Source organism: Pan paniscus, chromosome 1, assembly GCF_029289425.2.
Source record: "Pan paniscus chromosome 1, NHGRI_mPanPan1-v2.0_pri, whole genome shotgun sequence".
In the NCBI taxonomy this organism is placed as follows: Eukaryota; Metazoa; Chordata; class Mammalia; order Primates; family Hominidae; genus Pan; species Pan paniscus.
The window spans coordinates 174,467,412-174,481,040 of NC_073249.2; the positions used below are offsets into that span (position 1 = coordinate 174,467,412).

The 13,629-nt window shown below is 46.0% G+C and overlaps 1 protein-coding gene across 2 annotated transcripts in view; it reads left to right on the forward strand.

Annotated features, from left to right (window-relative positions):
• Positions 1-13,609, forward strand: part of ORC1 (origin recognition complex subunit 1) — a 36,014-nt gene extending 22,405 nt beyond the window's left edge. For both annotated transcript variants that reach the window (XM_008967914.4, XM_008967915.4), the window contains exons 9-17: positions 471-568; positions 1,158-1,259; positions 1,699-1,870; positions 2,479-2,586; positions 2,847-2,996; positions 4,646-4,765; positions 10,845-11,014; positions 11,546-11,633; positions 13,068-13,609. In XM_008967914.4, the coding sequence (XP_008966162.4) occupies positions 471-568; positions 1,158-1,259; positions 1,699-1,870; positions 2,479-2,586; positions 2,847-2,996; positions 4,646-4,765; positions 10,845-11,014; positions 11,546-11,633; positions 13,068-13,262 (1,203 nt within the window). In that variant the 3' untranslated portion in view covers positions 13,263-13,609. The remainder of the gene's footprint in view (positions 1-470; positions 569-1,157; positions 1,260-1,698; positions 1,871-2,478; positions 2,587-2,846; positions 2,997-4,645; positions 4,766-10,844; positions 11,015-11,545; positions 11,634-13,067) is intronic.
• Positions 13,610-13,629: the final 20 nt, after the last annotated feature.

The following is a 13,629-nucleotide window of genomic DNA, read 5'->3' on the forward strand; positions in this document are numbered from 1 at the left end:
TTCTCCAAATCCCGCACCGTGGGCCGTGGAAGTCCTGGGCTGATGCTTGGCCATATCTTCAAATAAGCCCAGGGAAAGATCTAATGAATCAAACCTAGTTTATGCCTCCTCTTCTCTTCTGTATTTGGGCAGAGTAGTTAGGGTGTCTTAAACATTTCTTGTATTTCAAGATAATATTTTACTTTTAAATAGTATTTCATCCAAACTTAATTCTTTCCTCAGACTGACATTGTTATAAATCCTGATACTATACATACATTAGAAAAAAGAAACCATGTTTGGACGATGAACAAAGTTTATGCAATGTGAGGTGAGAGAGGGAGAGTCATGGTCCTTTATCCAGGAAGGAACTAAGAGGAATTCACCACCTCTCTTCCTTTTATCAGATCAGCACAAATCACATTTGCTGGTGTGTCCTGGATGGTGTTTTGCTTTTTCCTTGTGAAATATGTTCTTTGTTTTCAATACAGCTCAAGCCTAGAATGCCACGTGGTGCCACTCCTCAGATCCGTAGTCGAAGCCTGGCTGCCCAGGAGCCGGCCAGTGTGCTGGAGGAAGCCCGACTGAGGTACTGCTGCTCTTGATTCCCCTTCAGAGAGGCAGGAACCATGGGGCCTCTGCTTTCATTCACATAAAATTAGCAGTCACTGGTCTACCTAATAAAGGTAGATACACTGTGTGTCTATACTTTTACCTATCTAGGTAAAGTGAGTGTATGTTTAGAAAAAAGAAACCTCTCAGGCAGCATCTGGGTTAGCCAGTGTGGACAGGCCCTGGGAGGATTGGCCTTCCCGTCTACTGCCATAATTTCCGCAGGGATGGAAGATGATTAGTCAGGACAGTGCCTCTTTGTTTTGATGCCCTTTAGAACCATATGGAGACTTTCATATAAGTCTGGATCCTGTCAGAAATCAAGCAAAATCTGAATCTCCTGTGGGATGAGGTCCACCCATGTGATTTGGGTGGAGAAACGGAGGCCAAGGATTATGAGGCCAAATGGAGGGATTTGAGAATGAAGGGATTCTCTAGCATTTGAAATTGAGTTTTCAGGTAGAAACATAGACAAGAAACCATAATCATTTTCCATTGATTAATGAGTAGATGGTTGGGGAATGTTCCTAAAGTCTTCCTTTTCTTCCATTTACCACCAATGGTAGGCTGCATGTTTCTGCTGTACCTGAGTCTCTTCCCTGTCGGGAACAGGAATTCCAAGACATCTACAATTTTGTGGAAAGCAAACTCCTTGACCATACCGGAGGGTGAGTCATGTGAGGCAGGCAGGGTAGTTTGGGGAATAAGGCCCCTGCTAGTAGAATGCCTTGGGTGTTACAGTTCAGCCATACAGGCTTTCTCCAGTATCAGCAGACTAGACCAAATCGCTGCTGAAGCCCAAAGCTTCTGAAACATTGGTTGCCAAAGTAATCCTATAGTAACAGAAATTTTGCCTTTCAGAAAGAATGAAACTGGCCTTCATTGAGTAGGCAGTTTGCATATAGCATTATGCAAACTGTGGAATGAATGATTCTATATAAGCAGGTCCTACTCTGACCAGCTTCCAAGGATGGTCCCTATTGCCCCCACCTCCACATTTCAAGGGTCTCGGTCCTTCCCTCAGTATACATTCCCACACTCCTAACTGATTATAGCGTGTAGTGGCTGGCTGAGACCTACCCCATGGGTTTTCCCCTCTTGCTCTAGGTGCATGTACATCTCCGGTGTCCCTGGGACAGGGAAGACTGCCACTGTTCATGAAGTGATACGCTGCCTGCAGCAGGCAGCCCAAGCCAATGATGTTCCTCCCTTTCAATACATTGAGGTCAATGGCATGAAGCTGACGGAGCCCCACCAAGTCTATGTGCAAATCTTGCAGGTAAGCAGAGCTGTTTAGGCTTTTTGGAAAATGCTGTTTCTTCGTGACACATGAAAAAGGAAAGAGTTACTTAATTTTGCATGTATTGCATGTTCATGATATACCAGGCATTGTCCTTTCTGTAGAGGTAGCAAGGGCAAGGAAGACAGAATTCTTACCCTAAGAGACTTCAAAGTCTAGGAGCTGGATAATGATTACAAGCCAGGAAGCCAGTACTTACCCACATGGTGAAAACTGTGAGCTCACAGGTAGCAGTGTGGCAACATGGAAAAGGGGTCCGTGGCAGGCCAGAGGTTAAGCCTTGCTCTTTTGTCCATGGGCTGTTATTTTGGAGCAGGTAACATCCAGTTATAGAATTCTGTAATAGTGATTTTAAGGGGGCTTCTGGCCCAGCCTGTGACTCATTTGCATTTCAAACTCATATACTTTCTTTATCTTTTGGTGCCTTCTCTTGTCCTTCCAAGTTAAGGTTAAGACTAGATTGGGAGGCAGAATATAGGATACCGAAGTCCTCAGGTTAAATGCCTCCCTCCATTTGCAGATTTAACTTTAAGCCCAAGGGAGTAAGACCCTTACAGTTCCTCACAACTGTGTTTCTCCTAATGCAGAAGCTAACAGGCCAAAAAGCAACAGCCAACCATGCGGCAGAACTGCTGGCAAAGCAATTCTGCACCCGAGGGTCTCCTCAGGAAACCACCGTCCTGCTTGTGGATGAGGTGAGGTGCCCATGGGCGGACAGGAGAAGAAACAGGGCTGTACTTCAGGAGCAAGTGCTGGATGGGAGGGAGGAAAGTCCTGGCTCCCTTCTCCATTCATATGAGCCCATTTTCTGGTGCTGAGAGGCATGTGTCAATGGATTGCTTTGGTGCTATGACTTGGGAAACATGCAGCTAAAGCAGTGGTTATAGGTCTTCATTTTGAAGCCCCAGCTCAGTCTCTGTGATTGACTCTGCACCTCTCTCCTTTTCCCTGGCAGCTCGACCTTCTGTGGACTCACAAACAAGACATAATGTACAATCTCTTTGACTGGCCCACTCATAAGGAGGCCCGGCTTGTGGTCCTGACAATTGCCAACACAATGGACCTGCCAGAGCGAATCATGATGAACCGGGTGTCCAGCCGACTGGTAGGTTCTAGGGCAGTTCCCATGCTGTTCTTGCAGATCTGTAAGCTTGGCCAAGAAGTTCTGCAAAAATGGTCCAGGTGTGGTGGCTCACGCCTGTAAACCCAGCACTTTGGGAGGCCAAGGCGGGCGGATCACTTGAGGTCAGGAGTTCAAGACCAGCCTGGCCAACACAGTGAAACCCCGTCTCTACTAAAAATACAAAAATTAGCCAGGCTAATTTTTACTTAGGAAGCTGAGGCAGGAGAATTGCTTGAACTCCGGAGGCAGAGTTTGCATTGAGTTGAGATTGTGCCACTGCACTCCAGTCTGGCAACGGAGCGAGAGTCCATCCCAAAAAAAAAAAAAGTTCTGCAAAAATGAATACTAAAATAAATTGGGACGTTAAGAAATGTGATTTCTGCAATGCTTGTAGTTTCTATGTTGGAATATGTAACCATTGCATGATTTTCTGCAAACATCATATCTTGGTGTTCTGCTACTCGTGGACTTTTAAACTGCACCAAACCATGGAGGTTTAATTATTTTTAAAAAAAAATGTTTTAGGCTGGGCACAGTGGCTCACGCCTGTAATCCCAGCACTTTGGGAGGCCAAGGCAGGTGGATCACCTGAGGTCAGGAGTTCGAGACCAGCCTGACCAACATGGAGAAACCCCATCTCTACTAAACAGACAAAAATTAGCCAGGTGTGGTGACGCATGCCTGTAATCCCAGCTACTCGGGAGGCTGAGGCAGGAGAATCTCTTGAACCCAGGAGGCGGAGGTTGCGGTGAGCCGAGATCACGCCACTGCACTCCAGCCTGAGCAACAAGTGCGAAACTCTGTCTCAAAAAAAAAAAAAGTTTTAGCACTTATAACCTGCCAGGCAGTGTTAGGTGCTTGGAATAGTGCAATAAACCAGGCAGATGCAATGTCTGCCCTCACAGGCCTTGCAGTTCAGCAGGAAGCACAATGAGAAATCATGAAGAGCCTGGTAAGTGAAGCCAAGTGCAGTGACAATGTATAGCATAGATCTGAAGATCCTCTCACCCACTTCAATTAAAGCACCTCAGCTTTTATCTACTTCCAAATGATTCTGATAGAATCAAAGGTCCTTAGGCCGGGCGTGGTGGCTCATGCCTATAATCCCAGTTTAGGCCGGGCGTGGTTGCTCACGCCTGTAATCCCAGCACTTTGGGAGGCCGAGGCGGGTGGATCCCGAGGTCAGGAGATCGAGACCATCCTGGCTAACACGGTGAAACCCTGTCTCTACTAAAAATACAAAAAAATTAGCTGGGCGTGGTGGTGGGCACTGGTAGTCCCAGCTACTTGGGAGGCTGAGGCAGGAGAATGGCGTGAACCCAGGAGGCAGAGCTTGCAGTGAGCCGAGATCATGCCACTGCACTGTAGCCTGAGCAACAGAGCAAGACTCCGTCTCAAAGAAAAAAAAAGAATCAAAGGTCCTTAAATGAAATGAAAAAATAGTTCAAAAACTACTGCCCTACAGGACACCACTGGTCATTGTCAGTAAAGGCAGTGGTAGTCTAGGTATGAAATGTGTAATTTGTTATATGGGACCTGGGAATTGGGTTTGGGGGCCCAAGGGTGACTTTCCACCTGGATAATCACTGGGCAATCAACGAACTTATTCCTCTGTTGTTTTGGCTCCCCAGGGTCTTACCAGGATGTGCTTCCAGCCCTATACATATAGCCAGCTGCAGCAGATCCTAAGATCCCGGCTCAAGCATCTAAAGGCCTTTGAAGATGATGCCATCCAGCTGGTAGCCAGGAAGGTAAGTCACCAGCTGCACCCATAAATCAGTCAGCACATCTTTGCTGAGTACCTGCTGGGTATGAGGCCCTATGCTGGTGCTCTGAGGTTGGAGAGAAATTTAGAAAGTCGTGTAAAAATATCAAAAAAGAGAGACAAGATTATGAGAAATTCCTTAGCCTTGTTATTTTATGATTAGAGGGCCCTAAATATTGTGGGTTTATATGCAAACTAATATGAATTCATTCAGGGAGCAAGCAGTTTTGCATGATGAAAGGGACAATATAGTCAGGTAGACAAACCTGGTTTGAATTCTGGCTTTAACGCTTAGTAGGCATGCAGAAAGTTATAGGAAAGTTACTTAAAAATTTCCTGAGCCTCAGTTTTCTTCTCTGAAGAAGAATGAGAGCACTTCCCTCATAGGGTCATTGTGAAAATATAACAATATCATGTCTATTACATGCCCAGCAAGGCACACTCTCCAGGCTAGATATGAGGTATTAGATGCCCCTCCCCTCCAAGTCTAATAGGAGAATGCTCCCTGAGAGTTCACCACAGACTAGTCTCCCCGGCTGCTGAGGAACAAAGTGGGTTAAATGTCTGCCTCAAGCAGAAAGAAAGAAAGAAGAACCGTACATCCACAAGTATTTCAGCACGTAAAAGAATTATAAACTTATTTCTAGTTTCCTCTTGCTGACACACTCTTCACCCTGAATGGCTGTAGCAGCAGCACATGACTGTGACTCCTGCTTGGAACTAGCTACTATATTAGGGACTGGGGTAAGAGGTGAGCCAATTGTGTGCCTGTCTCCAGGCTTTGCTTTCCAGGAGAGAGATCCTCAAAGTTATCATCTAGGCATTTTATGGGTAGAGTTTTTCACTTTTGCTATTATGCTATCTACCTAGACTATCTAAGAGGCTTTTTCTTTTCTCCGAATGATCCTTTTTTTATGCCACCCTTTTTTTTTTTTGAAACAGCGTCTCACTCGGTCGCCCAGGCTGGAGTGCAGTGGCGTGATCTCAGCTCACTGCAACCTCCGCCTTCTAGGTTCAAGAGATTCTCCTGCCTCAGCCTCCCGAGTAGCTGGGATTACAGGCGTGTGCCACCATGCCCGGCTGATTTTTGTATTTTAGTAGAGATGGGGTTTTGCTATGTTGGCCAGGCTGGTCTTGAACTCCTGACCTCAGGTGATCCACCCACCTTGGCCTCCCAAAGTGCTGGGATTACAGGAGCAAGCCACTGTGCTCGGCCAATGCCATCCTATTTATTTGAAATTGTCCTTTCCCGTTTTCCTCCAAGATGCTTCTGTCAGTTGATTTTGGTCTCTATCTTGCATCGTTAGAGACTTTCCACAGTTGTCTTGGTTGTCCTCTCAGGTGTAAGGGTGAAGATTAAACAGCTGGCTCTGAACATGTGAGTGGGGCTTATTCACTATGAGATTTGCTGTGGGATGATCTGAGTGGGCCAGTATCACTGTCTTTCCTCCTTTCCCATGGGAATAGTCAGATTTCTCAGTATGCTTCCCCTGTCCTGTCTGGAGGGCAGTGTTCTGGGAATGAGGGGCTGGTGCCAGGTACAGAAGAGGTCTTCCAGTTTGGCATGCATATAGTAATCATCTATTTTTGGTAAGGGACACCTTCTACAATAATGCCTGGCATTCCTAGGACCAGAGACTTTTTGCTAAACTTTGCTTGAGAATAAATTTCCTTTGTTTTTTTTGTTTTGAGACGGAGTCTCGCTCTGTCGCCAGGCTGGAGTGCGATGGTGCAATTTTGGCTTACCGCAACCTCCACCTCCCTTGTTCAAGCCATTCTCCTGCCTCAGCCTCCCAAGTAGCTGGGACTATAGGTGCACACCACCACACCCAGCTAATTTTTGTATTTTTAGTAGAGACAGGGTTTAACCATGTTGGCCAGGCTGGTATTAATCTCTTGACCTCCTGATCCACCCACCTCAGCCTCCCAAAGTGCTGGGATTACAGCCAATAAAACTTTTATTTATAAAAACAGATGGTGAGCCACACTTTGTTGTTTCCTGATCTAAGGCATCTTTAGTTTCTTAAGGTGCTCAACTTTTTTTAACTTTCAACCACAACCAAATATTCCCTACTTTTGGCTGGGTGCGGTGGCTCACGCCTGTAATCCCAGCACTTTGGGAGGCTGAGGCAGGTGGATCACAAGGTCAAGAGATCGAGACCATCCTGGCTAACAGGGTGAAACCCCGTCTCTACTAAAAATACAAAAAATTAGCCGGGCGCGGTGGCACGAGCCTGTAGTCCCAGCTACTAGGGAGGCTGAGGCAGGAGAATTGCTTGAACCTGGGAGGCCGAGGTTGCAGTGAGCCGAGATCGCACCGCTGCACTCCAGCCTGGGAGACAGAGCGAGACTCCGTCTCAGAAAAAAAAAAAAAAAAAATGCCCTACTTTAGCTAAACAACCCCCCTTTACCTCTTTCCAGCACCACTAACTCCTGAGCATTTTGAGGATTTTTAATGTAACTTAGATTTGTTCTTAGATTCCTCAATATAGGTTTAGGATTTGGCTTTCTCCAGTCCACTACACTAACCGCTACTCTTCCATGTCTTTCTAACTTGCAGAATTATTATTATTATTATTATTTTTTTTTTTTTTTGAGACGGAGTCTCGCTCTGTCGCCCAGGCTGGAGTGCAGTGGCACAATCTCGGCTCACTGCAACCTCCACCTCTTGGGTTCATGCCATTCTCCTGCCTCAGCCTCCCGAGTAGCTGGGACTACAGGTGCCCGCCAACATGCCCAGCTAATTTTTTGTATTTTCAGTAGATACGGGGTTTCACTGTGTTAGCCAGGATGGTCTCAGTCTCCTGACCTCGTGATCTGCCTGCCTTGGTCTCCCAAAGTGCTGGGATTACAGGCGTGAGCCACCGCGCCTGGCACTAACTTGCAAAATTATATTTTTAAATCTTCTCCTGATGCTTCCCTTCCTTTTAGAGTCTTGGGGTAGGTTGTTGTTGTCATTGTTTTTTGAGACAGTCTTGCTCTGTGACCCAGGCTGGAGTGCAGCAGCACAATCTTGGCTCACTGCAACCTCCGCCTCCCAGGTTCTAGCAATTCTCCTGCCTCAGCCTCCTGAGTAGCTGGGACTACAGGCAGGCACCCGCCACCATGCCCAGCTAAGTTTTGTATTTTTAGTAGAGGCGGAGTTTTACCATGTTGTCCAGGCTGGTCTTGAACTCCTGACCTCAAGTGATCTGCCTGCCTTGGCCTCCCAAAGTTAAAGGCTTACAGGTGTGAGCCACTGCACCTGGGCAGAGTTTTGGTGTTTTGTTTTTTTTTTTTTTTTTGAGAGGGAGTCTCACTCTGTTGCCCAGGCTGGAGTGCAGTGGCACGATCTCAGCTCACTGCAACCTCTGCCTCCTGGGTTCAAGCAATTCTCCTGCCTCAGTCTCCCGAGTAGCAGGACTACAGGCATGTGCCACCACGCCCAGCTAATTTTTTGTATTTTTAGTAGAGACGGGGTTTCACCATGTTAGCCAGGATGGTCTCTATCTCCTGACCTCGTGATCTGCCCGCTGCAGCCTCCCAAAGTGCTGGGATTACAGGCGTGAGCCACCGCGCCCCGCCCCAGCCCAGTTTTTTTAACAAAGATTCAGAAGACATCCAATTTGGATGCTGCTCTTCCTCAAATCTCTTGCCCATAGTTTCAAAGCCCTCTCTATTTCTTTACATATGACGAAGCGAATCTGTTTTATATTCTATATCCTATAGTTATGATATCTGAAGTCTTTAGGGGTCTGATTCTGATAACCATTGATTCTGCTGGTTCCCATGCATATGTGGCTTGGTTTTCTTATTTTTTTGTCTTGATTTTTATTTTATTTTACTATATGCATGGGATTCAGCATGCTCCTTTATTTGAGAGTTAATTGGGGCCTGGGTTGAAGTTGAATTCATTTAGAATTTGGTTTTTTTTGTTTTGTTTTGTTTTTTGTTTTTTTTTGCTTCTAGGGGCACTACCAACTGTTACCAATTTTAAAATAAAATTCTCCACTTGAGAATTGTAGGAAATACAACATAAATTTGGGCTCCAAATCCAAGCAAGGGCTTATGGTTGTAAAAACTCGAGAGTGTCTGGGTAGGGTGGCTCATGCCTATAATCCCAGCACTTTGGGAGGCCAAGGTGAGAGGATCACTTGAGCCTGGGAGTTTGAGACCAGCCTGGGCAACATATTAAAACCCCGTCTCTACAAAAAATTTAAAAATTAGCCCAATGCGATGGCATGTGCCTGTAGTCCCAGCTACTTGGGAAGCTGAGGTGGGAGGATTGCTTGAGCCGAGGAGGTGGAGGCTGCAGTGAGTCATGATCATGCCACTGCACTCCAGCCTGGGTGACAGAGCAAGACCCTCTCTCAAACAAAAAAACCAACAAAAAGTCGGCTGGGCGCAGTGGGTCACACCTGTAATCCCAGCACTTTGGGAGGGTGAAACCCCATCTCTACTAAAAATACAAAAAATTAGCCAGGTGTGGTGGCAGATGCCTTTAATCTCAGCTATTCGGGAGGCTGAGGCAGGAGAATCGCTTGAACCCCACAGGTGGAGGTTGCAGTAAGCTGAGATCACACCACTGCACTCCAGCCTGGGCATCAAGAGTGAAACTCTGTCTCAAAAATAAATAAATAAATAAAACCCAAGTTTTTTTTGTGTGCCCACATCCACCTAGCACTAAGGTCAAGTAGGCCGTTTTTCCTGCCATCCGTTCTGCGTGATGGGTCTCACTCACCCTGTACTGAGGCTGAAGTGGAGGTCAAGTTTCAGGTGCCTGCAGGATGTCCTGTTAGGTTCCGTGTTGTCTGGGCCTTAGCTTCTTCTTGTGTCTCCCTTGTCCCAGCAGCAGCCCGAAGGGATGCATAGGGTTGCCAAGTGTCACTGATACCCTTGGGGTCAGACTGGTTTAGGTGTTTCCTTACCCCCCAAAGTTCCCCTTTAACTTTGTCTTGAGGCCCTTGAGTCCCTGCTATTCACCACACAAAGTGCCTCTTCACCAGGCTGTACAGGTGGTAATGGGAGGGGAGGAGAACTGACGAAGCAGGAAGTGCTACAGGACACCCTTACCAGTTCAATACTGGAGATTAGAGGAAGGGAAAAATGTAAGCCGATAGTCATGTTTGTGTCCTGGGTTACTTGGAAAGTGATTTTTTTTTTTTAGATGGACTCTAGGCTGGAGTGCAGTGGCATGATCTTGGCTCACTGCAACCTCCACCTCCCAGGTTCAAGTGACTCTCCTGCCTCAGCCTCCCCAGTAGCTGGGATTACAGGCATGTGCCACCATGCCCAGCTGATTTTTGTATTTTTAGTAGAGATAGGGTTTCACCATGTTGGTCAGGCTGGTCTTAAACTTCTGACCTCAAGTGATCCACCTGCCTGGGCCTCCCAAAGTGCTAGGATTACAGGTGTGACCCACCGCGCCCCCGACCCTGGCTAATTTTTGTGTTTTTAGTAGAGATGGGGTTTCGCCATGTTGGCCAGGCTGGTCTCAAACTCCTGACCTCAGGTGATCCGCCTGCCTCGGCCTCCCAAAGTTCTGGGATTATAGGTGTGAGCCACCGCGTCCAGCCCCTTCCTACATTCTTGATTCTGGTCCTCTTAGCCATTGACCAAGCCAACCCCAAATTCACCACGTGCTGTAAGGGGTGCCTGGCTATGGCTTTATCTCCAGATAGGCTCCACCTCAGCCTCTTGTCTTTGGCTGGCTGCTTCTGGGGGCACACGTCTGTCTCTATGCAAGGAGTGAGAACTCTTGTTTGCAGATGCTTCAATAGTGATCTTGAACCAAGCGTCTCTGATTTTAGACTTCATTTCCTGAATAGTAAAGCTGAGAATTTCTGTGTTGTCCACTGTGGAGTTAACTGTAAAACCAAGACAGAGGTTTGGACTAGAGGATTAGAGTCCCATGCACAATGTAATAATTCATTTCTATTCTTCCTCCAGGTTCCCTGCCAGGGCTAAGTACTTAACTTTACGCTTATGTCCATTGCCAGCACTACCTTTTCTTTTTAGTTGAATACAGAATCTCTTGGTTCTTCTGGGCTAAGGTGGCCTCAGGAATAAAATATTCCCTCTTGTAGGTAGCAGCACTGTCTGGAGATGCACGACGGTGCCTGGACATCTGCAGGCGTGCCACAGAGATCTGTGAGTTCTCCCAGCAGAAGCCTGACTCCCCTGGCCTGGTCACCATAGCCCACTCAATGGAAGCTGTGGATGAGATGTTTTCATCATCATACATCACGGCCATCAAGTAAGATGCTCCACTTCCTGAGCCTTCCTGGAAGGCTGTAGAAACATGTTTCCCTTTCTAAGCTTTTACTCATTCAACCTGCACTTACTAATAACACAGTTATGTTTCGTAGGGACATTATCTAGTCAGGGAAACAGAAATATAACCCTAGGATAATAGAATATTTGCCACTTATTGAGCTATATTATAGGTGTTTAGGGCATAAAAGTGCTATGATAGGAACAAAAAAAAAGGAAGCAGCTGCTTCTCTCACACTGATTGATGTGCTCAGCTCATGAAATGAGGGCACAGGTATTTATGAGTGACCAGTGTATTTCCGGATGTAGTTGCTATGTTTCCTCACTTCCACAGTGACATTTTCTGTATCAGTTTGAGAGTTTGGGGGTCACGGGGATCCTTGCCACATAATATAGGAGAAATTATTTCCCAGGTTTTCTCTTTTCTAAAGACACAGAAAAGTTTTCTTTGGCTTTCCTCTGGGCTGGGGTTACAGCCACTGACAAAAACTCACATCCCCTCGTTTCCTTTAAGAAATTCCTCTGTTCTGGAACAGAGCTTCCTGAGAGCCATCCTCGCAGAGTTCCGTCGATCAGGACTGGAGGAAGCCACGTTTCAACAGGTGATCTCCTCCTCTTTTCAAATCCTTCTAGATTTTGGACTTATGCTTTTAAAATACGTGGAAATTTCCATGAATGTGTGACACTCTATTTTGTGCCACCTAGAGTATGTGAAAGAATACCAGACCGGCACCTATTTTAATGTGACATTTTGTAGAGCTGCATGAGAAGAGACCTTTAGCGACTGGTTTCTGCATGTTAGATTGAAGGCCTGTGTGCCAGACACTGTTCAAAGAATGAGGAACAAGACAGAGTTACTCCCTGATTACAGCTTATGTTGTAGTGGAGTCAAGGCTTTCAGAATGAGGCCATATTTGAGAACAAATCACAGATCAATCCAATCCCTGCATGGGCATAGTTCAATTAGATCAAGTGAGAGGGATCAGTAGGGCGTGTGCTTTGTTAGTTTACTTAAGACTCTAGTAATTGGCTGCCTTGGAAGATGAATTGTTAAAGGTGTTTATGAGTGTGTACCTGAGAGTGTGTATGTTTGTGTATGTATGTTTTAGACATCTTTATTTAACTAAAATAAGTCAGGAAAACATTTTCCTTTCAGCTACTTATTTATTGGGTTGGTTGTAAATTCTTGTTTAAAATTTTAGCTACTGGTCATGTTTTGCCCATTACTGTTCTCCTCCTAGAGTCTGAGATAGCTCTTCTGCAGAGAGTGACTTTCATTTTAGTTTGTAAACATTTCCTGAACATCTGCAGTGTGCCATTAACTGTGATGAATCCTTGAACCCCAAGCTGATTTGGTTAACATCCCTGTTCCTGACAAACTCCCAGTCTTGGGGCTGGGACGGGGATAGACTCATAGATATTTAGAATGGAAAGTGACCAGAAATGCTCCAGATTTAGCTGACCCAGTAGAGAACGTTAGGGTAGGAATCTATGTTTCCAGCTATCCTCCTGCCTCCCTTTATTTCTTTATTCAATTTTCTCTCTAGGCCTTTGTGCTTTTCCAAGGGTCATGCCTTGGCATTTGCTCACTGTACCTGATAAGGAAAGTGGCCTTGTAGCAAAATTTGACTTGAATTTTGACAATCTCAATTATGAAACTCTCAGCCCCTGGAGACAAGACTATTTGTATCACCAGTGAGAGTTACTAGTCATTTTATATCCATTAACTCACAAGGGATGTACAGTGTATTTTATAGATAAAATTGAAGCTCAAAAGAGTGCAGTAACTTGGCCAGGTTTACATATTTAGGTAAATGGTAGCACCAGGATTCGGGCCTGCTGTTTTCTGATTCCAAGGCTAGCATTCCATTCTGCCTCTGCATTTTGTGTACCACTGGGGCACCAACTGATGCCTTCTGGAGTGTTTGATATCCTGGGGGCCATGTGTCTGATTTTCCCAAATGAAGAAAGAAAGGAACAGAAAAAGCCCCAGGATTGTATTTCCTCTTAACCTTTGCCTTGCTATTTGTGTCTAGATATATAGTCAACATGTGGCACTGTGCAGAATGGAGGGACTGCCATACCCCACCATGTCAGAGACCATGGCCGTGTGTTCTCACCTGGGCTCCTGTCGCCTCCTGCTTGTGGAGCCCAGCAGGAACGATCTGCTCCTTCGGGTGCGGCTCAACGTCAGCCAGGATGATGTGCTGTATGCGCTGAAAGACGAGTAAAGGGGCTTCACAAGTTAAAAGACTGTGGTCTTGCTGGGTTTTGTTTTTTGAGACAGGGTCTTGCTCTGTCGCCCAGGCTGGAGTGCAGTGGCACGATCATGGCTCACTGCAGCCTTGACTTCTCAGGCTTAGGTGACCCCCCAACCTCAGCCTCCCAGGTGGCTGAAACTACAGGCACATGCCACCACGCCCAGCTGATTTTTTGTAGAGACAGGGCTTCACCATGTTGCCAAGCTAGTCTACAAAGCATCTGATTTTGGAAGTACATGGAATTGTTGTAACAAAGTATATTGAATGGAAATGGCTCTCATGTATTTTGGAATTTTCCATTAAATAATTTGCTTTTTCCTGAGTGTTTGTGAAGTTA